This window comes from Notolepis coatsorum, assembly GCF_963971535.1.
Source record: "Notolepis coatsorum genome assembly, chromosome: 8".
NCBI lineage: Eukaryota > Metazoa > Chordata > Actinopteri > Aulopiformes > Paralepididae > Notolepis > Notolepis coatsorum.
Genome location: NC_140172.1, coordinates 84,606,280 through 84,633,853, shown reverse-complemented (window position 1 = coordinate 84,633,853; position 27,574 = coordinate 84,606,280). Strand labels below are relative to the sequence as shown.

Genomic DNA, 27,574 nt, shown 5'->3' with positions numbered 1-27,574 from the left:
CTCTGTAGGTTGTAGTGTGCTGTCTTGTGTTTGAGTAGAATAGTTGAGTATTCAGGGGCATGCCTAATATTTCACCATCCCTACATTTTATGGTTTGTTTTCTAACACTGTCTCTCTCTCGCTCTCTCCTCAGACGGTGAAGCAGATGTGGCCGTTCATATGTGAGTTTGTGGAGAAGCTGTTCAGAGACACCATTGAGCCAGCAGTGAAAGGAGCCAACGCTCACCTCAGTTCTTTCTGCTTCACCAGGATCAACATGGGCGACAAGGTGGGCATTTAGCCACTAGTGCTAGCATTGTATAGATGCTAGTTATGGTATGATTTGTGAGATGTTGACAGCCATTGCATTAGCATTTAGCATTAGCATTGGGTTCCATTGAGGCTGTGACTAGGTTACCTATTGAAACACACAAGATTTGTCTGAATATTGGCACTGCCTGACCAAAGATACTCTTCATAACAGAAGATGACTCATTAAAAGCAGCACCAGTGGGATTCAAATGGAACAGTTCCTGTCTACTAAGTGGGCAGGACCTTTACACTGGCATTATTGTTAACACTGTGAGATCGCTGGACTCAAAACAAGTACCGTAATTTTCTGACTATAAGGCGCACCTGAATATAAGCTGCAGCAGCTAAATTGAATGATGTGTACTACATATATAAGCTGCACTGGACTATAAGCTGCAGGTGTTTTAATGTTTAATTACCATATGTAAGGGTTCGTGCACAGAGGGGATTGTCGGGAAAGAGATGGCTGTTTGAGGAAGCTCCCATTTATTAACATTTTTGTTTAAACAGTAATATTAGCTAGGTACTAACGTTAGCTCACGGAACGATAGCTAGTTAGCCAACGCTAGCCAGCACCTGCGAAAACGAATGCCAAACTGATGATATCAGACGTTGATATCAGGAGCTATCAGTAGCTAGCCAGCTAGATAACATTAGACAATGCCTCATGTATTAAACTAAAGTGAATAGTTGACTGGGCCATTTTGTTTAATGCTTCAGTTATGTTGAAAGAGGAGCTCTGAGCTGCTCATGCACTCGACTCTTGCTGTAAGGGTTTGTTGACATGGGTCTGTGAGGGGGAGGAGGAGGGGCAAGGCGTGCACTGCTGCAGCAGCTGTGTGCCTGTGAGAGAAGAGCGAGTGAGAGTTAAAGGTGGTGGACTGTAACCTGTAAAATCCATAGATTTAGGAGGTCCCCTAGTGGCCGTTAGCTGTAAAAATCCATAGATTAGCCGCACCGTTATATAAGCCGCAGGGTCGAAAAAATGGGGGAAAAGGCGGGGCTTATAGTCCGAAAATTACGGTATCCAATATTTACCTTGACTTTTATGGTAAAGGAAATAAAATAGCCACATTCAGTCAAAACCTCTATATGGCTCATTGGGGTGAATGGAGTCTGTGCTGCTCTAGTAAAGCCTGCCAATGCTGGGCCTCGTGTAGCTCACATGACTCATTAAAGGAAGTGAAAAGGACTTGGTTAGTCTGCCATTGAAATGTCTCTGGTCTCATTGTCAGGTAGCTGTTTGTATCTACAGCATATACTCATCTAATTGGAGTAGACTACTTTTGTCACCGATACCGAGTACCGATCCGATACCCATTGTTCAATTAATAAATAAATGCCTCACTGTGTGGAAGAGACTGGGATCATTCTTTTGTGCAAGGCAACTTAAATCAGGCTTGACTTAAAACATTACTTTCTTAGTGAAACTAAATGTAACAAATTAACACACAGATATTATAAATGTACTGACTTGTTATTTATTATTCAAATTAAATAACGACAACACTTTTTTGTCATATCGGGGCCGATATCTGATATCAATATTGGATCTGTGCATCCCAAGTATGAATATGTAATTGCATCGCTGCCACTTATGCAGGGCGAATGGTCTTCGCATGTTTAGCTCACAGTAACTGCAGCATCATTTGTGTGGATGGAATGCATTTATCACACTTGTCTGGTTCATTCAAGCTGGGGATGCACCGATATGAACATTTTGGCCAATACTGATAACCGATTAACATTGATTAACTAACGGCAGCTAGACAAGATATCAGTTGATTGACCCACTATCACCAGCCTATATATGTTTGTCGATATAATCTGCCCAGTTTTGCTCAACTGGACCAATACTGATTATATGAAAATAATCACAATAATTGGCCTATACTGATATGGTCACCGATATATTGTGCATCCCTAATCCAACACAGAGTTACCAGGCAAAAATTCTACCTTAGAACGAAGTTTGCAAAGGGTGACCCTGGTCTGAAATTTCAATCGCGTTGGTGCCAATCCTGTTGTTAAAGCCTAACTAAGTTGTTTCATTTGAGGTGGAGTTCAATCAGCTGCATGTAAATGTTGTCAATGTGGAGGTGATTTGATTAGTATTAAGCAACTAGCTTAAGTTTTAGTGAGGATCTAAGAGAAATTGGAGCACTGCTACTGTTCAGGGCTATTTGGTCTGTCCTGGTAGTATATTGGGTCTGTCCTGGTAGTATATTGGGTCTGTCCTGGTAGTATATTTGTGTAAACAGCACAGTGCAGTAAGGCTAGAGTGTAGGTGTTTTCAGATCTTATTCAGAAGCTATTTTTGTCTATCTTCCCAACTATATATATCTTATATAAATCTAAGATATTATTATTTATTATTATTATTAATGCTGGTGCCACACCAGTGAATGTCTGATTTAGCATACAAATCAAGACATGCTTTGCAGGGTAGTGTGAGTGGTAAATGTTTATCAGGCAGAGTTAGGCCTGAGTTATTTTTGTCTTCCCTGGATGTCGTATTCAGCTATGTACCAATTCATGCCAAGAAATGGAACCAAATTGTATTTTCCTGTATTTTTATGTCAAAACTTCTCCATTTCTGGTAGATGGTAAATTTGTGTCACTGACTCATCCTGCATAGATAGAAATTCAATCCAATAAAATGTGATTATTGATCTCCCATTTCCCTCCTCCATTATATAAAACCTGAAACATGGGAGTGAAGCTAATAGCTCCTTCGCCTATTCTTTCTTCTTCCTCTTCTCTCTCTCTGTCTCTCTCCAGCCTCTGAGAGTGAATGGGGTGAAGGTGTATACAGATAATGTGGACAAGAGGCAGATCATTATGGATTTGCAGATCAGGTACAGGAAAAAGGCCATCCAATAATCATGTTTATTATATTATATTCAAGCATTATTGCCTTACCATGAAACCATGCTGACCCACCTGACGGACTGACCAACATTTAGCCAAATGCTCACGTGCATTTCACATGATTAGGGCTGTGACGTTATAGATTTCTTCTTAGAACGTTGCATGCGTTTGGCTGCCGCTTCTCATCAGAGTTTGTTTGGTTTGTTTTGTTTGTTTTGTTCGTGTATAAACGTTAAAGTCCATGTACTGTGTTTGTCCATGTACTATAATGCAATGTCTGTAAAATGCTTTGAGATACCTTATGTAAGGCACTATATAAAATAAATGTATTATTATTATTACCGCAGTGAAAAAGCAACGTATCTCTTTGATTGGCACCATAGGATTAACAGAAACATAATTATACATCAAGGCAATACGATTCAGGAGAGAGAGCCCGTACTGTGATGCCCATTCTCTTCCCTACAGGTCTCTCATTTCCCCCTTGTCTATCTGTCTGTCTGTCATCTGCCTGCATCCTCCACTTACGCTATGCACACACACACACACACACACACACACACACACACACACACACACACACACATACACATACACATACACATACACATACACATACACACACACGCACAGTCGAAATGGAGAGACAGAGAGAGTGGTTGAAGCACTGAATCAGCTGTGGCAGATTGGCCGTGGTGAATCAGCAAAATTATATTTTTTCAGTAACTGTAAAAGACTATGGAAAAAAATAAGGGACACCTTGGTTTTTGTATCAAGGCAACAATGATTTTACACATGTGTCAAAAAGACTGGTCAGGTCCTTTACCTTTTAATTTTCAGTATTTACACATCAGAATGTTAGTACTTTGTTAGCAGAGTTCTTAAAGGAACACGCCAACATTATGGGAAATGCACTTGGTCTTCTCCAGAGTCAGACAAGAAGATAGATACCAACTTTCTCTCTGTGCGTTCAGTAGAAAGCTATCCAGCCATAAGCTAGCCTAGCTCACCACAAATGAATGGAAGCTAGCCTAGCTGTTGGCCAAAAACACACCTCAGACAGAGTTTTAAGCTAGGCTAGTGGTCCTTATCCGCTTTCATTCATTTGTGCTAAGCTAGCCGCTGGATATCTTTTTACACAGAGCAAACTTCTTGTCTGACTTTGCAGAAGACGGTAAGCCAATTTCCCATAATGTTGGTGTGTTCCTTTAATAATATATATATATATATATTTTTTATATATCAAATAAGTATTATTAACATGTTTAATACACTATCATATTATGACACTGTCTTTGCTGACTCCTCCAGCTTTGTGGGGAACACAGAGATCGATGTGGACATCAAGAAATACTACTGCAGAGCTGGAATCAAAAGTATACAGGTAATAAATACTACTGCAGAGCTGGAATCAAAAGTATACATGTATGGTATACATCAATCTAAATACTACTGCAGAGCTGGAATCAAAAGTATACAGGTAAGAAATACTGCAGAGCTGGAATTAAAAGTATACATGTATGGTATACATCAATCTAAATACTACTGCAAAGCTGGAATCAAAAGTATACACGTATGGTATACATCAATCTAAATATACTTGCATGGCAGTAAGAGATGTTTTTTTCTTTGAGTTGTTGATGTTATAACTAAATAGTTTCTAAGGGTTTTGTGTTTGAGCAAGACACTTAACGTTAGGTTATGGCTATAACCAAGTTCTGTGAGTATTGGTGACGCTCGTGTACCTCGCTCGTGCACGCGCACTGAATAAAAAATTCCACAATGCACCTTTACATCCCAACATCCGTCTGGCCACACCCCCATCAGCTTACCTACATAAGCAGGGGTGAGGCCACACACTCGCCTCCTTCCCAAGCTTTCACCACAAGGCGAGATCAAGGGCCGTAGTGGCGTCTGACGCCGAGCGTCACCAATACTCACAGAACTTGGTTATAGCCATAACCTAACGTTCTGTATCGTATGGCTCCGCTCTGCGTCACTACTGCACAAGGGAGGCCGAGCGAGAGCCATCGGCCGACAAATGTACCCCGCTGAGGCCCCCCACAACCATCAGATCAGGGAGGACCGAGCCCCCCCGACCCCCCCTATTGGAGGATCACGGGAGGGCGACGGATCCGACTGTGCGAAGAGGCACTCGAGCAACTCAACGCACAGGGTGAGCAGACCGTGGCCTGACCCCACGACTACACACACGCACAACCCGCATGCCACCCGGGAACGAACGGAAGGAACAACCTTGTTACTGCCCCCAGAATCACGGGGTCAAGAACAAACCCAACCCCGTGGCAAGGCCGTAGCAGCGGAGCGCGAAGGAAGACCCAGACCCACTGAAGGGACTGGATCCCCTGGAAAACGGGGGCCCGGAGAGGTCAATGACGCCAGGCATCAAGACCCCACCAGGCGGTCACTTAGTGACACCGCCCCCCACATCGCCAGCGTATTCGGATAAGTCCCCTCCAAGAGCGGGCCCTTTCCCCCCAATACCACACCGCCTGGTACACTGACCCTGCAGAACAGGCAGTCAGCATGGCCGTAAGCACACAAAAAAGGTTAACCAACGGAAGCAGGCAGCGCACCGGGGAAACCAGGCAACAGGCTGTAACCTGAGCCTGGAGCACTGCGGACGAGACAGGCGCCAAAGGAGTTAGCTGAGAACAGCCCCCCCGGCGGAAGGGGCGTATGCTGGAGTTGTTGCATGACCAAGCCTCCATTAAAAAAAACCCACCCAGAGGGGTTGAGGCAGAGAAGGCTCACATGATTGGCAGACGTCATGAACGTGCAGGGGCACACTCAACCGGGTAACCCGGGAGTTGACACTGCTCCAACACACCAGGGAATCAACCACCTTGTCATTACCCTATGCGGTGGTTGTTCCTATAACCCCTCAAGAAAAAACTCAAACACACCTGCGGGCATAACTGGCTATACCGCAGTACAAGTGTTTCAGTTTTCAAAAAAGGGTTATTCCAGGCCTACGGGTCGACGAAACATTACTTCGGACCGGGCCCGGCGGCACGGGAAGCACAGGGTTGCCAGAGGAGGTCCAAGACTACCCCAACAGCCCCCTCTTCGCCACGCGTGAGAGAGGAGCGAAAAGAATGGAGAACCAGCCCCAAGCACACCGCACTTGGTATTCCCAGGCGGTCTCCCAACCAAGTACTAACCAGGACCAAACCTGCATTGCGGCCGAGATCGGACGAGATCGGGCGTGTACAGGTTGGCATGGCCGTAAGCCATTACGACAGCGCAGAGTACAATATGTACCCAACAAGGGTCTCCATAGCGCCTAACCCTGTGACACCCGGACCGACCTGGCATTTCCCCCCCCGAAAAAAGCACAAGTCCCTCGGGGTACCAGAACAGCATTCCCGGCGGACAACGGTTAACTGACCTGGACCAGCGTGACCAGACCAGTCCCGTGTCCTAACCACGCCGACATGGCCACTCCAGGAGAGGGGGTAGGTATGCTTGTCGATCTAAAACATGAAAAGAGGGCGCCACCCAGACGGTCCTCATTTAGACCGTGCTCAGTGGCCCACCCCAAGGGCGTGAGACCCCTCTACCTATGTTCTGATCTATTCCGTTAACATCCCCCAGATATGAACGAGAATTCATCGAGACAACCTAGTAAACTGGCGCTCGGAAGAGACAAAACCCCATCCCAGTTGCCCTATAAAAACGCTGTTTTAACAAGCAACCAAGGCGCACTTAGCCCCTGTGTGATCCTGTAACAGAAACACACGAGCCAGCACTATGTATGCGTCGAGACCCAAACACATCAATGGATAGTCTAGCAAGACACCAAACATTGTTCCTCCAAGTCGCCTGGGAGAACGACACAGAGCCGCCGTGCTTCATGTACCTTCCTCTTTTTATTCAAAAAAGAAAGAACACAGACTGACATGAATCCCTCGTGACGCAGGCTGAGGGTAAAAATTGTTTACATTTTTGCATCCCACCACCCTCCCATAGGGAGGAGGCGGAAATCCCCAGAGAGACTTCCCACGCGAGCTGTATAGATTGAAAAGAATATATTGCAACATTGAGCCATGTAAAATTTTGGTTTTAGGGCTCTCCGAAGAGGAGGCACTGAACCCATACACACTCAATAATCGAATTGAATCGAATACACACACAATAGAGCAGGACTCCTTTTTGGAGTTCTACTCACCTTGACAATCTGAGGAGGAGGCTCTGCACTCTGAGGAGGCTCCCTCACATGGAAGGAGAGTCCTAACTCACAGAAGGCCTGAGTAGGAGCTTCATGAGGAGGAGCCCTGACCCCTCCCTGAAACAGATCCATCATATGGACCTGAACAGCTCACGGAAGTCTTACCAACAGAGACGCGCACAGTGACATACTCTGTGGCGGGGGAATTTCTGCGGTGCACACGCCCAATATTCCAGGGCGTGGGACCAGGAAACCCCCCCCCCCCTTACCCTGTAACGTACCGAACAGCAACGTGACAGGAACCTTGAAGGACAGGAGGTCTTAACCCCTGCCCATCAAAGAAGGGGAGGAAAGGATTACCAGTTCACCCCTTTACGACCCCACACCCATGATACGATGTAACGACAAAAAAGAGTATGACACAGTCAGTCAGCTACATGAAGCGTCTAACAGCTTCACACAGCTCATGTGCTAACCTGCTATCTGATTTTTACTAAGGAAAAAACACAGAATAGAGAGGGCCCCCTTAAGAGCCCCGGTACCAGACTTACACATGTGCTTCTGTGGCCAACCCAACCCAGTTGTAGATCACAAGATACACACAACCCTTTACCACCACAAAAAATGGCAATTCACTCTACAGAGGAACGCCGTTTTTCATAATGAGAGAATACACAATTCTCGATTAGTATCGGCCACAGGCCTTGGCAAGCACACACGAAAAGTGACCAAACAATCTTTTCTTTTAGGAAAATACAGTTCCTCAAGCAGTTTTAGCACAACCCCAGCAATCAAGCCAAGGGTTACATCGTATCCCACCACACAGTGACACAATATATTGTAAACAACATGTCTGAGAGGAGGGTGAGGAAGTCCCCAGGGAACCGGGGGGAACGCCCCTCCTACCTTACCCTTAATACGGCCAGTTGAACAGGTAAACCTGTTGATATGTGAACACACTGTTCATTGTCATTACAGGCTGAGAAAAGAATTCATTCTTCACTCATATGTCACTAAGCATAGCTTTATAGGTTAGTTTAACCCCCTTAGTTGTGAGTACACGGTACATGAACACACATGATGTTTCTCAACACAACAAACCAGATCATTTTTACATCTGTAACAAACAACCCGATTTGCATGGAGAAGCTAATACCAGTGACAAGACAATTCACACACAACTCGCGTCGTATCCTAAATGTAGTGCAGCAACACTCGTTTTGGAAAACATCGTTATTTACAAAACATTTATAAGGGAAGGAAGAAGACGCGTTTTAAGGTCTGGTCAGGACCTTCCTATGAGAGCGCAGATCAAGCGAACTGCAGTCTCTAACAGGGCACCGTAGTAAACACAGCATCCTGTGTTTGATGACACGGGCAGCGTCGCTGCTCCATCCCGCCGCTATGGTCCTCCTTGTTGACGCAGTCCTCGCCGGCCGGCTCCGGGTAGGTTCGACTAACATCCTCTGTCAAAGATGACGTCGTAGTCAGAGTGTTTAAGGCATGTTATAGTCACAGAAAAGTTCAACAGTGTAGCATTAAGCTAACTGCCGTTCGGCTGATAGCAGCAAGCTAACGTGTACTAGCCTGGTAAACACAGCGAGCTAATACCGCAGCTAACAGCTGTGCAGCTAACCGCTGACTGGCTAACACAGTAGGCCACAACTAGCACGCAAGCTAAGCAGCTATCTGCTAAGCAGCTACCACCTGAACTTGTACACAAACGATATAACAAGCCACACTTCAGACAGGCCGCCGTTCTGAAACCCTCCTCACCTTTTAAGAGAGAAGAGAAAAAGAGATGTCAACACAGTTTACAACAGTGATTTTACCAGACATCCGGCGGAGCCAGCACAAGTCCCATCTGGGCTGTAGCCGACTTGAACATGGATCTCCCGATAACGAACATCCATGCCCACATTTCCTCGTGAGGGTATACTCTCATTTGTATATGAAAGATGGGGTCTACACGGTGACAGAGAAGCATCCACTCGTCCAGAGAATCCTGGGATCACCAGTTACTGGTCGTGGCCCACTAGTTGACTATAATGGGCTTCAAACCAAGATCCTCCGCCGTCGCCTAAAAGGCTGAACAGAAGGACCCTAATCTGGGGCCGGTTTTCGTAAACATTGTCAGCTAGCCCCCATAGCACTAACAGACAAGTGGTGCTCGCAAGCAAACATTACTCACCAAACCTGGAACCCACCGCTTCTCACAACAGTCGGTGCGTCCTACAGTCCAGCTGTGTTGCTGGAGGGTCTTACCCCATCCAGCCGCAGCAAGGAGGATTGTAGTTGGGAGGCATGTCAGCGGCGTGAACTCCTAATACGAAAAAACCGGTGGAGGTGTAGAATGATCATCATCTTCCAGACACTCCAGTAACGAAGACAATATCGCCGTATTTTCTCGAAAAATAGTGAGAGAAAATAAAGATATGATGTCAACGTATCTCTTGTTTTCCAACTTTTTTCAACTAGCAACCTCGTCAAGTGGGGATCTACCGAAGGCACTTCCTTGTGGTGAAAGCGTAGAAGGAGGCGAGTGTGTGGCCCCACCCCTGCTTATGTAGGTAAGCTGATGGGGGTGTGGCCAGACGGATGTTGGGATGTAAAGGTGCATTGTGGAATTTTTTATTCAGTGCGCGTGCACGAGCGAGGTACAGTGCAGTAGTGACGCTGAGCGGAGCCATACGATACAGAACCCCCAACTACTACCGATGAGCAGGTTGGCACCTTGCATGGTTGCCTCCACCGTTGGTGTGTGAATGAATGGGTGAATGATGAGGTATAAGTTGTAAAGCACTTTGGATAAAAGCACTATATAAATAGTCCATTTACCATTTGCAGTCCATTTGTCAAAATGAATGTTCTTACAGAATAAAAAACAAACCAAAAAAGAGGGAGATGTTCTTGCACTCAGAACACAGTCATAATTGTCCTGCTTAGTTTACAGCTGTGTCACAGACTGATCTTACCTTCTTCAGATCAAGTGTACTAATGATCTAAGCAAATAAACAAAGGGCCACTGACTTACAGTTTTTTTTTTCTAGATACATTACATAATTTTCCCACCCAGACGCATGCAATTTGAAATATGAATATAGAATATCGGGCCTATAAATAGCTATAAGCCTCTTAAGAAATAAGCTGTTCAGAAACTAACAACGTTAATGGCTTTTTATGAGTGATGGTTCGCTTTCTGAAGGTTTTCAGAATCAATACTGTATTGACTTCTAATTGCCAGGAATTTGTAAACACCCAGAAGAGACTCCAACACACTTTCCACACCAAACAGTGACCAGAACGTGGGTGGGTAGTGAATGGGTTGTTGTGTTATTTACCGTGTTTCAAATTGTAGCAGGTTGGTCCAGGCATGGCTTCCAATCAGAATGCTTGTTAAAATAAATAAATACAAATATAATCTATTTATCACCTAACCATACATGAACTAAGGCATAAACTAAAAATATATGGGCACATTTATGTAGTGCTAATACAAAAATAACAAAAATGGCTCCTACAAATACCTTTTATTTTTGGACTGTTAAAAGGTGAGGAAAAGTACACCTATGTTTTATAAAAATAAATCATTATAGTGTTTATTACTTTAGAAAAATGTATTATTATACTCTATATTACCTTAAGAAAATCTAATATCTGTATATCTCTTTTTTTGTATCTACTTTTTCTCCCCATTTTTCTATTTTTCTCCCGTCCCCAATTTCGTATTATCCAATTCTACCCTCCCCTGTCTCGAACGTTGTTAGGCCATGCCTCCCACAAGCCGGCTGCAATGTGGACGAAGCCTTGCATCACGTGTCCCCTCCGGTACTCGAGGAGGCAGCCGTCGCATCTTTTCACCTGCACAGCGCGATCTCTCAGCGGCGAGGGTCTGCGTGGGAGGGACACGCCGCCCTCGTCGCTTCCTGATTCTACTGCGCAGGCGCACCAACCGACCTGTAGGAGTCACTGTCCACAACGTCCGATCCCCACCCACCAGCTTCCCACCCGCTAATACTGCCAATTGTATTAGTATGAACGACCAGCCAAGCTGGTAGCAACGCCGAGAGCTGGGCTCGAACCCAGCGTCTCCTGCGTTGGTGGCGAGCGCCTTGCCCACTGCGCCACCTAGCCGCCCATATCTGTATATTTCTTTAGGAAAATATTATAATGTTTATTACTTTAGGAAAATTAAGTATTGTACTGTTTATTACTTTAGGAAAATAGAACATACTGTTTATTACTTTAGGAAAATTAAATATTGTACTGTTTATTACTTTAGGAAAATAGAGGGAGCATCCATCTCCTCTCCCGTGATGTGTCTGTGTTGTGTTGATTTAGTTCAGGGAGGCAATCGTTCGGTGGAATTCTGTCCTCCCACGCGCTTACTGGCTGAGACACCCCTATCTCTATCCATGGTTGCATTCGGACAATCGTACACGAGTCGTCATATCATATCAGAAGGGTGTTTGTTTGCATAAACACAGGTCTCGTACAGAATGAAACAAATTGAAAGTATTTAAAAGGTTAACCTCTTAAGCCCTAGCCATATTTTCTGAAAATTTGACAGATAACGAGAGAGAAAAAAGCTTCACGCTAGAAGTCGGATGATTGATAGGGGCTGGCGTGAGCTGGGAAGTGTCGTTTTTTTATTATTCAAAAGCCCATCGAAAGCCCTGGGTCTCTTCTCTCAAAAGACTACACTCAAGTTGGGTTGCGCCAAGTCCTCGCGTCAATATGCGCCTTTTTTTGACTATGCGCTGACATTTCTATAAACTCATATTTCACTAATAACACTTAAAATCATTGGAAAACAAACGTAGTGCTGCAAATATACACTTTGACTGCTGTTTTGACAGGGTTATGGTCTTTACTCTTGGCTACATTTGAAAAATAAACACATCACTTAACACATTGACTGCCAGCTATTATCCTCATCCTTAGCAGCTGACGCCAGCACTGTAAATGGTGGGAGTCGCTCACCTTGTTTGCAGGGCTATAACTATTTAAATATTATAGCTATATATGCAATACTATGGCCCATTTGACATCGGGTATCTATCGTTCAAGATGTGAAAAAGGAATAGTTTTTCCATCCATACATTGTCGTTTTATACCGTGGTCAATATAAGTATAGTTTTAGAGTGGTCTAGGATAATTCCTGGAATGCTAGTAATAGGCCGCAACGCATATTATACTTAATCCATTGGTATTTCGTCCCTATACACGCTACAATAAAAAATTCAAATGCATATGATCGGTATATTATGTTCCATCATTCATGCATGCATGAAAGGGGGGGCGGTCGTTTATGATTAATTGATTGTCAATAACGGCATTCGTTAGTACAACAGCATACGTTGATCAGAGCGATGGCTCTGATGGCAATGGACAACCAAGCTGAAATTAACGTTAGATTGCTCTTACCTGTGGCCGATGAGACTGGAAAAAGAATATTCCAATTATTTGATTGCCATCTGCTAGATCGTATGTCCATTTGGCCCACGCCATAACCCCCAAAAGTATAATGATTCTGGCGTCCCGAAGGCGATTCAATGTAATCGAGTGTGTATCTTGATCCACGTTACAAGATAAGTCCGCCCGGAAGACATTCAATGACGCACAGTCAGACTTCCTTCAGAAAGTAAGTGCAACATCGGCCGCATACCACCAGGCGGTGGTATTGGACCATTGCGATCTCAGACAGAGTGCCACACATTTCCACAGCACAGCAGGATGAATTATAAATGGAAATAGCGAATAAAATAAATAACGAGTATACTCGTTGTTGGCAGAATTCGATTGGCGGGCTATAACGAGTTGACTCGTTGTTGGCGGCCATTGTGTTAATATGGACTATATTGAGCTATTTATGCAACGTTAAATAAATCTTGGCCCGGTACCAGGCCGATCGGGTGGAAAATTGTGTGAATGTCCAAATATTTTATCCAACTGTAGATCCACCTTTCCCGTGATTAGTAGAAAGAGGATTGTTGCAGCTGTTTTCTTATCAATTTTGGACTAGGGTGAATGCGATTTATAGGCATGCTGAGGCATCAACTCTTGAACCGCTGGACTCAATCCATCATTCTCAAATTAAAGCTGAAAGTCTGCACTTAAAGCACATTTTGATAGTTTAATTTAAAATCCATTGTGGTGGTGTACAGAGCCAAAATTATGAAAATGTTGATGTACAAATATTTATGGACCTGACATTACATTGTAGGCCACTAAGGAAAATATAATTTCAAAAGATATTGTTGACTTTTAATTACTGTTACTTATCCTGTCTTCCTTCAGGATATGACTCTGCATTGTGTTTTTTGATGTTTAATTGAATCTCCCCTTGAGATAATATACAACACACGGGCTACGGTATTCTCTTTATAACACAGGTTTATTGCCATAAACGGCAAAATCTTACAAATAGATCAGGTTGCTGTGGGTTCTCTCTGTGTATAATCTCTGTGAGCTACCTTACCTTAGCACAGATCCTCTCTGGTCTGATATTAACCCTGTTATCACCCCCTCCCATGAGAGCCGGCCTTTGGCTATCTCCCATGAGCTTTCTCTTTTCTGGTGCCTAAAATTCAACACAACTTCTGGCTTCCTAGATTCATTCCCTCTGTGATGGAGGCCATCTGGATACCTATTTAGTCTAGCTAACTAAAATGTTGACACTTGGCGTAATTCAGTAGAGAATGTTGACACTTGATATGCGTGTTATACAGGTCAGAAGTAAGTAACACCCCCTGACATAAGGTCCTATATAAGGACCTATAAAGATGTAGCGTTTAGGACTCAACCAGCACCCCTACTGGTTGATACCGTTAATCCGTCAAAAACCCAGTACCCACGCCGCAGTGCAGAGAGTCCTAAACGCTACATCTTTATAATTGTCTTAATATTTTTAGCTTCTAAGAAAACTACCCAAATGCTTCAAAGGCTTGATGAGATCATTCAAATGTCTGAGACAAACTGTATGAGATGTTGTCCTCTTTAGCCGTGCACTTCTAACATATGTAGTCGTTGCTAGGGTTGGGTACAGAACTCTGTACTTTTAAGGGTACAGACCGAATTACGTCGGTACTACAGAGTACCGATTCACGTTAGATCATTTGGTGCCACATTTCGGAACCTAAGACCCACCCAGTTAGAAAATAATTTGAGTTAATAAAGCAAGTTGCATTGTTTCTATGCTCCATTCTTTTATGCCCACGTTGCGATAACCACCTTAACTATCGTTAGCTGCTAATGCTAACTAAGCTAAGCTAAACTGGAGAAATCGGTTTCATCTTCGCGGAGATCCAATAGTGAGTAATGGGAGGGGCCATAAGCCATTCTCCCTTTGTGTGTGTGTGTTTGTGCATGTGTGCGCATGTCCCATCTCTGGTCTTTGGAAAGACCGGATGATGTCAGAGGAGTTTGATAGTATTTACTGAGGATGGTCAGAATGTTTATATTTAAAAATTAATAATACACAATAAATATATACATGATCGTGCAACATAAAAAAAAAAGTTTTAGGAACGGTTTTGAAGAGGGAGGTAGGGAGGGGTTTTTGTTTGTGTGGTGTGATAACAATCTTAAAATTGAGACGTTTAAACTTTAGTTTAGTTTCACAACTGAAATAAAAATTGTGTTATTACAGAGAGAGTACCGGAAGAAAAGGGGCAGAGATTTATTTAACGTTGCACAAATAGATCAATACAGTCCATATTAAGTGATGATGTGTTTATTTTTCAAATGTAGCCAACCGTAAAGACCCCAACCCTATCAAAACAGCAGTCAAAGTGTATATTTCAGCACTACATTTGTTTAGCAATGATTGTGATAGCAAAATATGAGCTTATAAAAAAATCTCTGCGCATTGCATCGGAAAATATTTGATTTAGACGTGAGAACAAGAAGCACTCATGAAATTGTTGTGGTCCAGAGAAAGAGGAGACCCAGGGCTTTCGATGGACATCTACATTTCATAAAACTACACTACCCAGCTCACACCAGCCACAGACAAAGGAAGGAACACCATTTTTTTCTTACAAGCATTAACTGGAATGCCGTGTTTATATCTCATGGGTTGAACAAACCTCAACATTATTGCCATAAAATCTAAATCCTAATGTGTGTGTGACTGTGTGGTATTGGAATAGGAGAGCTCTAAATCAATAATGTGTGTGTGTCGTGACTGTGTGGTACTGGGATAGGAGAGCTCTAAATCATAATGTGTGTGTGTGTCGTGACTGTGTGGTACTGGGATAGGAGAGCTCTAAATCATAATGTGTGTGTGTGACTGTGGTACTGGGATAGGAGAGCTCTAAATCATAATGTGTGTGTGTGTGACTGTGTGGTACTGGGATAGGAGAGCTCTAAATCATAATGTGTGTGTGTGACTGTATGGTACTGGGATAGGAGAGCTCTAAATCATAATGTGCGTGTGTGTGACTGTGTGGTACTGGGATAGGAGAGCTCTAAATCATAATGTGTGTGTGTGACTGTGTGGTACTGGGATAGGAGAACTCTAAAGGAGGAGCCTTGCTAAGCTCCAGGCGATCAGGGAAAACCCCTCCCACCCACTATACACAGACTTCGCTGACAGGAGGAGCACGTTCAGTGCTAGACTAACACTCCCTAAATGTAGCACTGAACGGCACAGGAAGTCCTTAATTCAGAATTTACAATGCATCACTGTGCCTCACTGCATCACTGAGCACAGGGTGACAGTTACCATCTTCTTGGACTTTTACTTTTTTTAAGATTAATTTTTTTAGCGTTTATCGCTTTTTACTACTGGGCAGTCCAGTAGAGAGAGAGAGAGGAGGAACGGGAGACAGAGTGGGGGGAAGACATTCGGCAAATAACGACGGGTCCGGGAATCGAACCCGGGTCGGCCGTGCCGCGACTCAGCGTGTTATGTGGTTCGCCACTGGGGCGCCGGACTTTTACTTTTAAAACAACACTGTTCAATATTACACTTACTGTAGACTTCTGTAGAGGTATATTTTTACTGTATATTTTATTCTATTCTTGAATGAATGAATGGATGAATGAAAAAGTTTATTTTTGAACATGTATTCTCCATATTCCTCCAAACAAATCACAATATCAAGCTCCGTCATACAGAACAATCATAATGAAAAATAAATTATAAACAAAAAGTCAAGAGCAATGTAGTTAGTTAGTTGACATGTTCAAAAAAGGAGTAGAGGGAAGCTAAGCTTATTGATCCCTACCCCTTCTTATTCGTGACTTTGTTCTGTCTAAATGTTTAATGTGAGCGATTTGTAGTGTCAAATTTCCCTCGGGATGATTAAAGTATTTCTATTCTATTCTAAATCCTGATCCCAAATAATGCTTTTATGGTATGTTCTCCTCACAGCTCCACGGGGTGTTGAGAGTGGTGATGGAGCCTCTGCTGGGAGACATGCCTCTGATCGGAGCCCTGTCTGTCTTCTTCCTCCAGAAACCTGTGAGTCTTTTAAACATCTCACTCACTCACTCACTCACTCACTCACTCACTCACTCACTCACTCACTCACTCACTCACTCACTCACTCACTCACTCACTCTTCTTCCTCCAGAAACCTGTGAGTCTTTTAAACATCTCTCTCTCACTCTCACTCTCTCACACTCACACTTCTTCCTCCAGAAACCTGTGAGTCTTTTAAACATCACTCACTCACTCACTCACTCACTCACTCACTCACTCACTCACTCACTCACTCACTCACTCACTCACTCACTCACTCACTCACTCACTCACTCACTCACTCACTCACTCACTCACTCACTCACTCACTCACTCACATACATACATACAAACACACAGCAACCTCCTCCTTTATTACATTTTCCCTCCACTGGAAAAAAGGAAAATCACTTTTAGTGCTAATGCAATAGAGTAACAGAGGTCTGAACTTGAGTTGAACTTGTGTACTCACATGTTTCTGTAGTGGCTGCAAGATTCCATGTTCCAATATTCCAGCATAGCGATATGAGCTGGAAAACACTGGTTCCATAGCCTGAAGTCTTGTGTAGTTCGGGTCAAAATGTTATGGGCAGTGGGCTGGGTAGTTGAGGGCAGTGGGCTGGATGGTTGATGGCAGTGGGCTGGGTAGTTGAGGGCAGTGGGCTGGATAGTTGAGGACAGTGGGCTGGATGGTTGAGGGCAGTGGGCTGGATGGTTGAGGGCAGTGGGCTGGATGGTTGAGGGCAGTGGGCTGGATGGTTGAGGGCAGTGGGCTGGATGGTTGAGGGCAGTGGGCTGGATGGTTGAGGGCAGTGGGCTGGATAGTTGAGGACTGTTGGCTGGATGGTTGAGGGCAGGGGGCTGCATAGTTGAGGACAGTGGGCTGGATGGTTGAGGGCACTGGGCTGGATAGTTAAGGACTGTTGGCTGGATGGTTGAGGGCAGGGGGCTGCATAGTTGAGGACAGTGGGCTGGATGGTTGAGGGCACTGGGCTGGATAGTTAAGGACAGTGGGCTGGATAGTTGAGGGCAGTGGGCTGGATGGTTGAGGGCAGTGGGCTGGGTACTTGAGGGCAGGGGCTTGTCAATGGTTGAATTGCATTCAAATAGTAGTGGTGGGGGAAAAATTATATAGCAGTATATGGCAATATTCTACTTGCCAATCTTATATTTGATACAGTTAACAGACTGAAATTGGTACCTTATTAGATATCTTTATTGCCGATGTTAAAGTTTTCCATTGTGGACATCATTTGCTGTGGAAAAAAGACAACACCGGTACATTGCAATATATCACAATATTGTGATATTACAATATTGTGACCCTACTATGGTGATAATATCGTAACGTGGGGCCTCTGTTGATTCCCACCCCTATCAAATAGCATTAGCTTGCCAACAGAACGGCGGCTCACGGCACTTGTTTCATGTTTGGTTCGTTTCCTTGCAGTTGAATATTAGTGTTATCAAGTGTCAGTCCGGCTTATTGTCATGTTTTGACTTCTGCTGCACTGCAGGGCCCTATTCCCCGTACCTGGTTCAACTAAGTCGATCAAAAGTCCCATTATCCAGATTCAATTAACCTGATGTTTGAATCCGCGCTTTCCCTGTTCCTCGAAGGTGGATTCATTTGAACCAGACTTGATACTCAGGATAAGTGCGCGCGGCCGCCTCAGCTGAAAAGACAGCAGGTGTCGATCGCAGAAATCCTGATTTTCTAACGGCATTGATTGATTGATTGATTTAAAACTTTATTAACAGATTACAGAATGGGTACAATACAGTACGGCTCAGTAGCCTCGCCGACAAGTTAAATGCACATCTATAGGTTCATTTTAAGTCCCTCATTACCCCAATAAATCAGATTATATTTCTTTAAATGTGCCTGCTGGCACTAGGCTTAATGGAATGAATAATCAAATGAGATCTTGCTAGCGAAAATAATTTGTTCAACTCTTTCAGAATAAGGATAAAAACAAGCCCAAATAGTATATCTAATTGATACGAATTATATTATGAGGATATCTGTAGGCCTACTGTATGTGCTTATGTATTATGTACTATATAAATTAGTGCTGTCAGGCGATTAAAAAAATTAATATAATTAATTACAGGATTTGTAATTAATTAATCTAATTAATCGCATTTTAATCGCATTACCGTTTTATGCCTCATATTCTATATTCTATAATCATATTTCAAATTGCATGTGTCCGGATGGCAGAATTCAGTACTGTATCTACAAAACCTTCTGTTTAATCATCTTCCATCTATTAATGTTACAAAGGATCAGATTAAACCGAATATATATATTTATTTATTGATATATATTGCATAGTATTTGTATATCGTTTGATATCCCCTGTATATTCCTTGTACATATACACGGAATATCCCTTTAGCCCAGACCATAATAGTTCATTCTCCTATTGGACAGCGGTCCACCGGCGCCAGGGACCGGCCTCCGGAGCCAGGTTCAAAGTCACCGTCAAGATGTGTCTGGACATGCCCAACCTTGCCCAGGGATACGCGACAGAAATGAGAGTGGAACTAGTTTGTGCACCGTGCGTATAAATACGGCGCGGGTGAATGTAGAAGACCCTTAGCCCCTTACCTCTGTACCCTTACCTTCCTTAGCATGTTACCGATAAGTTGAAGCCTCACCCACGATACAACGTGCGGTGAAGTATGGCCTGTTTGGCCTCAGAATAGAGCATCGAGACCGCGTGCGAATTAGTAACTGAATTGTCAGAGTTTGGCGCTATACCGTCGAGTGCGACATATTTCTATTGAGTCTTTAATAGTCTATTTGTGTATAGTGTATCGTGCGGTTATAATTCTACAGTGACCAGCATCTCCAACGCTTTCTCGTATTAGCTAGAGTTCTTATCCAGGCTGGGCCGACCGCATGGCGCTTTCACCCGAGGAGACCTAGGCGAGAGCCGTATGGACATGTACACTGGATTAATCTACCCGACGACTACATAGCCCTTTGCGGCTGGAATATATTTGCTTTGGTACTGTGATTTATGGAGCGGATAATCGCCGACGCCTGCACGTGTTGGATTTACCCCGAGAGGAGTCAAGTCGAGTCGGCGCTCAGAGAGCCTGAGGCCGCCTAGCTTTCTTCCCTGTGGAGCTACAGTCTACAAGAGAACCAAGCTGTATTCGTCTGTGGATCAAGAGGCTACTGCACCGGCTTCTGTACCTGAAGTCTCCCTAGTCATCGTTGACCAGACGTCCTACTACCGACAGATCTTCTACCCCCCCTGCTGGCTTACAACCAGTGGGAACCCCTTCCAGTATCCTCCGCTATTACTAGTGCACCATAGATATAATTCCCTAAGATTCAGGTTGTATAATTACCTCCTGCGTAACCAGAGAATGGACATTCGTTATTGATTTGCCTACGCATACTCCTTTGCCTTACAAGTGCATTCAAAGAATAATGTAAAGTATCCTATGTACCTTTTGCTCCATTAAATACTTGATTAATACCTTTGACTGGAACCGATTTCATTGTGGGAAGTGTTCATCATATTCATATATCGTGTACTGTATGGCCAGTAATTAAAGTACATAAAGCGGTAGTGGTTTAATGATACCATACTTATCAATACAGTCAGGGAATTGTACCCCTCAGTTACAATTAATTTGCTTAGATTTTTCAGGTCTGGTCAATTTGAGCATGGTGTTATTCACAGTCAAAGATACAAAAAAATGTATTGATATTCTCATTTGGTTCATTACAATTTACTCAAAATAAAATGTTCATTCAATGAATCACCGCGCAGATTGATTGATTGAATGAAAATGTTATTAACAGATTGCAGAATGGGTACAATACAGTACGGCTCAATACACACAATTGTTAAGGGGATGCAGACCAGAGAAAGACTTTCGTCTTGTTTACATCAGGGTCCCCCATTTTCAATTCATAATGAATTGTAAGTAAGGGTGCAACTTGCATCGTGCAATCCATTCTTTGTGGATCTAGCCCACAGTATTTCTGGCACTGGGAATACATTCCCTGAGATTCATATATGTCCCTAGAATCAGATACCAAGAAAATGCAAATGGACCATATTAGAAAAAAATCTGTAAATGTGTATTCTACATGCTTATAGAATGAATGAGATACAAAAAAAATATTATTATAAAAAAATAAAATAAAAATAAAACGTTTTTTCTAATTAATTTTGAGTTAATTTTCATAACGCGATTATTTGCTGTGTAATTAATTAATCTAATTAACGCGATAAACTGACAGCCCTAATATAAATATTATACATGGTTCCCAAAGAGAGGCTTGGAGGGAGGCTTGCAGTTACACTATTAATCAGGTTTTAATCTGTTCATCCATACATGCATTGAATTGATTAACCTTCAGTTTATTCCAGTGACACCTCATGTTCATCATCAGATAACAGTGCTTGAAATGCATTTTCTCAAATTCATTCATCAAAACGTCAAAGGCTCATTCAATTTATCAAGTCACATCACGTCATCAAATCCATCAAACAGCGCATCTCCTCATATATTTTAAACCCAGTTACAATATCACAATAACGTGTGACTGTCACAGTGACAGTGATACAATTAAACACTCCACAGATTCAGATTCCTCATAATTCATATCCACAATCCGCGCATAGACGCTTCAGCTTGAATGAAACACAATCCGGGCGCTCCGTTAAGCAAATACACAGCAAAGAATATGAAACTAATCAGAGCCAAACGCCCGTTTCATTCATTAAAAATATCCCTGCAGGATTCACATTTGCAATGATCTGTTTAGTCCGTTATTAAAATAACTGTCGCGAGCACCGTATCCGTATAAATATGACGTGCATAATAGGACAACGTAAATTCATAGGCTGAATATGATTTATTATCAGCGTTACTGCAGACCTATTATTTTACATTTCAAACGAAGCACAAAAACATAATTCAGAATGGTATAATGGGATCTAGACTGTGAGAAATATTTCAGGAAGGGAGCTGGCATTTCTTTGCGAGGGTGTGGCCATGCAGGTTATCCAGCTAACTGAACTAAACCCTGCCCTCGACCAGGTTCAAACTTTCTGATCTGTTACCATGGCGATTTAGAAAATCCGACGTCGGGGAACGGAAATGCCTGGCTTAAGTCAAGCTATGCTGAAAATTATCCGGCTAACTCAGTTAGCCAGGTACGGGGAATAGGGCCCAGGTGTGTCTGTCTGCCGTGAGGTGAGCTGGTATGATGGTGATGTCATTAACATGTTAGTCTTGTCATTATACCACATGGTTAAATTGATGGCTACTCACGGTAATGCACTGTTGTAATACTGGAAAGGAGTGCCACTGCTTTGCATGGAGAATGTATGAGTGGAGTCACTTTGACTAACCAGGGCGTGTGTGTGTGTATTCAGTGACATTGACACACACTTCTAATGCTAGGAAATGGGAACTCACAAACACACTGACACCAGATGCTAGTTAGGGTATGGATTCGGCAAGATATCCATGTAGGAATGGGTAAAGCGGTTGAACTATGGGAGTGTGTAAAGCGGTTGAACTATAGGAGTGTGCAAAGCAGTTGAACTATAGGAGTGTGCAAAGCAGTTGAACTATAGGAGTTTATAAAGCAGTTGAACTATAGGAGTGTGTAAAGCAGTTGAACTATAGGAGTTTATAAAGCAGTTGAACAATAGGAGTGTGTAAAGCTGTTGAACTATATGAGTTTATAAAGCAGTTGAACTATAGGAGTGTGTAAAGCAGTTGAACTATAGGAGTTTATAAAGCAGTTGAACTATAGGAGTTTATAAAGCAGTTGAACTATAGGAGTGTGTAAATCAGTTGAACTATAGGAGTTTATAAAGCAGTTGAACTATAGGAGTGTGTAAAGCAGTTGAACTATAGGAGTTTATAAAGCAGTTGAACTATATGAGTTTATAAAGCAGTTGAACAGTGTGTAAAGCAGTTGAACTATAGCAGTGTAAAGCAGTTGAACTATAGGAGTGTAAAGCAGTTGAACTATAGGAGTGTGTAAAGCAGTTGAACTATAGGAGTTTATAAAGCAGTTGAACTATAGGAGTGTGTAAAGCAGTTGAACTATAGGAGTTTATAAAGCAGGTGAACAGTGTAAAGCAGTTGAACTATAGGAGTTTATAAAGCAGTTGAACTATAGGAGTGTAAAGCAGTTGAACTATAGGAGTTTATAAAGCAGTTGAACTATAGGAGTGTAAAGCAGTTGAACTATAGGAGTGTGCAAAGCAGTTGAACTATAGGAGTGTAAAGCAGTTGAACTATAGGAGTGTAAAGCAGTTGAACTATAGGAGTGTGTAAAGCAGTTTAACTATAGGAGTTTATAAAGCAGTTGAACTATAGGTGTGTAAAGCAGTTGAACTATAGGAGTTTATAAAGCAGTTCAACAGTGTAAACCAGTTGAACTATAGGAGTTTATAAAGCAGTTAAACTATAGGAGTATAAAGCAGTTGAACTATAGGAGTGTAAAGCAGTTGAACTATAGGAGTGTGTAAAGCAGTTGAACTATAGGAGTTTATAAAGCAGTTGAACTATAGGAGTGTGTAAAGCAGTTGAACTATAGGAGTTTATAAAGCAGTTGAACAGTGTAAAGCAGTTGAACTATAGGAGTTTATAAAGCAGTTGAACTATAGGAGTTTATAAAGCAGTTGAACTATAGGAGTGTAAAGCAGTTGAACTATAGGAGTTTATAAAGCAGTTGAACTATAGGAGTGTAAAGCAGTTGAACTATAGGAGTGTGCAAAGCAGTTGAACTATAGGAGTGTAAAGCAGTTGAACTATAGGAGTTTATAAAGCAGTTGAACTATAGGAGTGTGTAAAGCAGTTGAACTATAGGAGTTTATAAAGCAGTTGAACTATAGGAGTGTAAAGCAGTTGAACTATAGGAGTGTAAAGCAGTTTAACTATAGGAGTGTGTAAAGCAGTTGAACTATAGGAGTTTATAAAGCAGTTGAACTATAGGAGTTTATAAAGCAGTTGAACTATAGGAGTTTATAAAGAAGTTGAACTATGGGAGTTCATAAAGCAGTTGAACTATAGGAGTTTATAAAGCAGTTGAACTATAGGAGTTTATAAAGCAGTTGACCTATAGGAGTTTATAAAGCAGTTGAACTATAGGAGTGTTTAAAGCAGTTGAACTATAGGAGTTTATAAAGCAGTTGAACTATAGGAGTTTATAAAGCAGTTGACCTATAGGAGTTTATAAAGCAGTTGAACTATAGGAGTGTTTAAAGCAGTTGAACTATAGGAATGTGTAAAGCAGTTGAACTATAGGAGTGTGTAAAGCAGTTGAACTATAGGAGTGTGTAAAGCAGTTGAACTATAGGAGTGTGTAAAGCAGTTGAACTATAGGAGTTCATAAAGCAGTTGAACTATAGGAGTAGGGATGGGAATTGATAGGATTTTATCTATACGATTCCATTATCGATTCTGCTTATCGATCCGATTCTTTATCGATTCCTGATCAATTTATAATTTAAATAAATAAATTGGAAATGCAACAGAACTAAGCTGGTTAGAATAACAACATGCAACTTGACATTTCTGATTGTCATTTATTGTTGAGCCCCCATGTCAGAAAAATACAAAAACTGTAAAAAATAAAACATTAACTGTTGTGAAGGATCAGATTAAACCGAATATATATATTTATTTATGGATATATATTTAATAGTATTTGTATATCGTTTGATATCCCCTGTATATTCCTTGTACAATATGCACTTAATATCCCTTTAGTCTACTAAACAGCCCATAATAGTTTCATTCTACCATTGGACGAGAACCTGGCGCCAGCAGCCATACCCCTAGGTTCAAGTTCAATCGTGCCGCCCAACATGTCGTGGCAAGCCCGGTTCCGCGTAGGAATACGTCTGGCGAAATACGAATGGTACTATTTGTTCACAGCGCATATATATATGGCGCAAGTAAAGTAGAACTTTCTTTTAGTCCATTAGTTCTTTACCCTCCAACCGAGTAACAGACGCGAAGCCTCACCCACGACGCACGTGTGGTGCAGTAAGGCCTACTTGGCCTCAGAATAGGCATTGAGATATCGTGTGGATTAATAGTTGAATTGTCATAGTTTGGCACTATACCGTCGAGTTGGACGTATTTCTATTAAGCTAATAATAGTCTATTATGTATGGTGCATCGTTCGGTTAGAGTTATAAAGTGAGCAGCACCCCCATCGTTCCTGACGTTATCTGGAGTCTTAACCAGGCTGGGCAGACCACTTGTGGTGCTTGCATCCGAGGAGCTCCGGGCCAGGACGAGTGGACCTGTACATTGGATTACTTTACCCGGACGACGGCGAGCCTTCCACGGCTTGGATTATCTACATGCTTTGGGTGCTTTGATTATTCCATGGATAACGGCCAACACTGCTGAGTGTTGGAACTACCCCCCGGAGAGGAGTCCAGGTGAGACGGCGCTCTACACCAGTGAGGTCGCCTCACGTCTCTCCGTTGTGGACCGGCAGCTACCGTCCACCAGAGGGTCCAGCTGTATTCATCTGCGGACCGAGGTTCTGTGGGCATCGTGTTCAGGACTCTGAATTCTCCCAAGAAATCGTCGGCCAGATGGGATACCGCCAGCGGCTCTTCTAACCCCCCCTCCTACTGTCTTACAACCAGCGGGACACCCCCCCCCCTTAGTGTATCCAGCTATAATCATTTAAGTACCATCGCTATAGTTCCCTAAAGAACCAGGTTGTATACTTACTCCCTGCGTAACCAGAGATTGGACATTCAATGTTGATTTACCTACGAATACTCATTTGCCATACAAGTGCATTTCAAATCATAAATGTCATCAAGTGAACGTTGTATATACCCTTTGCTATATAAAATATTCGATTTGTACATTTGTGTGGACTTCGTTTCATCAGGTGGGAAAGTGTTCATCATATCTATATCATGTACTGGATGGCCAGAAGTTAAAGTACAAGAGGTAGTGGTTTAATAATACCATACTTATCAATACAGTCAGGGAATTGTACCCCTCAGTTACATTAACTATAGCCTACACTTAAATAAAATTATGTATTTGAGATTCTCTTCAAATGTATTTTTTTTTTTTTATTCTTAAACTAATTTAATCTATTGAACCGTAGTTGCATTCAACAGGTCGTTATTCCTCTGACTTCTCTGTCTCTTTCAGAGACACACACACTAGTGGTCTGCAAGGGCCTTGAAATAAAGCCAGAGCCCGTGAACTTCAGGCCCTGCCCGAAAATAAGCCTGACTGTAAATAATATTTTAAGCCCTAGCCCGCGTGAAAACCAAAAAAAAAATATTATTATTATTATTATTAAAATATAATTTTTTTTGTATTTGTTTTAAATATTCGAAACACGGTTTTATATGAACGTAATAAATAAACAAAACTAAGAAGCATTTACATAGCCTGTTTCGCAATGCCGTCTCTCCCAGTGCTCGCTTATATAGACTGACTCACACATCAGCCTCGTAAAACGTATTGAAGGCTATAGAATCTTCTTTGACACACACACACACACACACACACGACACACGACACACAATAGCCTACTCAGTCAAACAAACAAACAGAAAACAGAAATCAGATTTCGAGCAGAGCAACGTAATGAAAATCACAACAAAACAAGTAGTGAGTCGCGACCCAGCAAATAGTAAACATCACTCACCAGACGTCAGCAACGCGTTGAACACCATTAACAAAACCGGCTACATACATCCCAAGAACAAATTAAAACGTTCGCCAACTGGCTATATTCCAACACAACCAATCGAGTTGAACTTGTCCCCTGAGTTCTCCCTGCGCGCTGCAGTAATTACATCCAAATGTTTCTCTGGCGCAAAAGAGAAAGCGAATCTTAAAACGAAGGTTATCATATAACCCTAGTTATATGAAGAAGAAAAAAAACACAATAAAAAAATTTAAAACGGCGGTGCCCGGGCCCGAATTATTTATTTAAAAAAAAAAAATACCCAGCCCGAACCCGCCGGGCCGGGCCCCGTCGGGCCTGGGCAAGGTTGCAGTGCACTAACACACACACACACACACAACACACAACACACACACACAGCTCCCTCCCCGGGCCCCTGTAAAGGTATTGGGTATTGGCTTGTGTTGCCACACGGACATGTTTGTATGTTGCACGGTACTTCCTGGCTTACCGACTAGTAAACAACAGTCAACGTGATCATCACACGCTCTCCGTCTCTTATTATATGTGAACTAAAGTGTACAAGGTTTACACAACAGCCCCCACCCCCTTTTTTTATTGTATTTGTACCTGTACTACCTGCTGTCAGCTGTTTATCTCTCTCTGTGAGCTTGATTAGCTAGCGTTAGCTCCGCGGCTAATCTTAGCTTACCCTGAACTAAATCAATGACTAGGTTCTAAAGCATTGGAGTAGTTTTCACTGCACATAGAAGCAGCCAAACCGGGAGCATTTCGGGAGCATATGACCAAAACCCAGGCAATTTCGAGCCCTTAAAGGCCAACTTGCAGGTTAAACCCTACTCTGCAATTATAATAATAATAATAATGACTTGGATTTATATAGCGCTCTTCACTGACCCAGAGCGCTTCACAGAGTCCATTATTCATTCATACACAGTCATACCGGTGGTGGTAAGCTACAATTGCAGCCAGAGCTGCCCTGAGGCAGACTCACGGAAGCGTGGCGAATAATCAACGCCTACGGCCCCTCCGACCACCACCAACATTCATTCACATG

General features: G+C 42.6%; 1 protein-coding gene across 2 annotated transcripts in view; it reads left to right on the top strand.

Annotated features, from left to right (window-relative positions):
* The window catches only part of esyt2a (extended synaptotagmin-like protein 2a), a 225,570-nt gene that overhangs the window by 66,339 nt on the left and 131,657 nt on the right, over positions 1–27,574 (top strand). For both annotated transcript variants that reach the window (XM_084320890.1, XM_084320891.1), the window contains exons 4-7: positions 134–268; positions 3,073–3,149; positions 4,474–4,546; positions 16,734–16,823. In XM_084320890.1, coding sequence (XP_084177016.1) covers positions 134–268; positions 3,073–3,149; positions 4,474–4,546; positions 16,734–16,823 — 375 coding nt within the window. The remainder of the gene's footprint in view (positions 1–133; positions 269–3,072; positions 3,150–4,473; positions 4,547–16,733; positions 16,824–27,574) is intronic.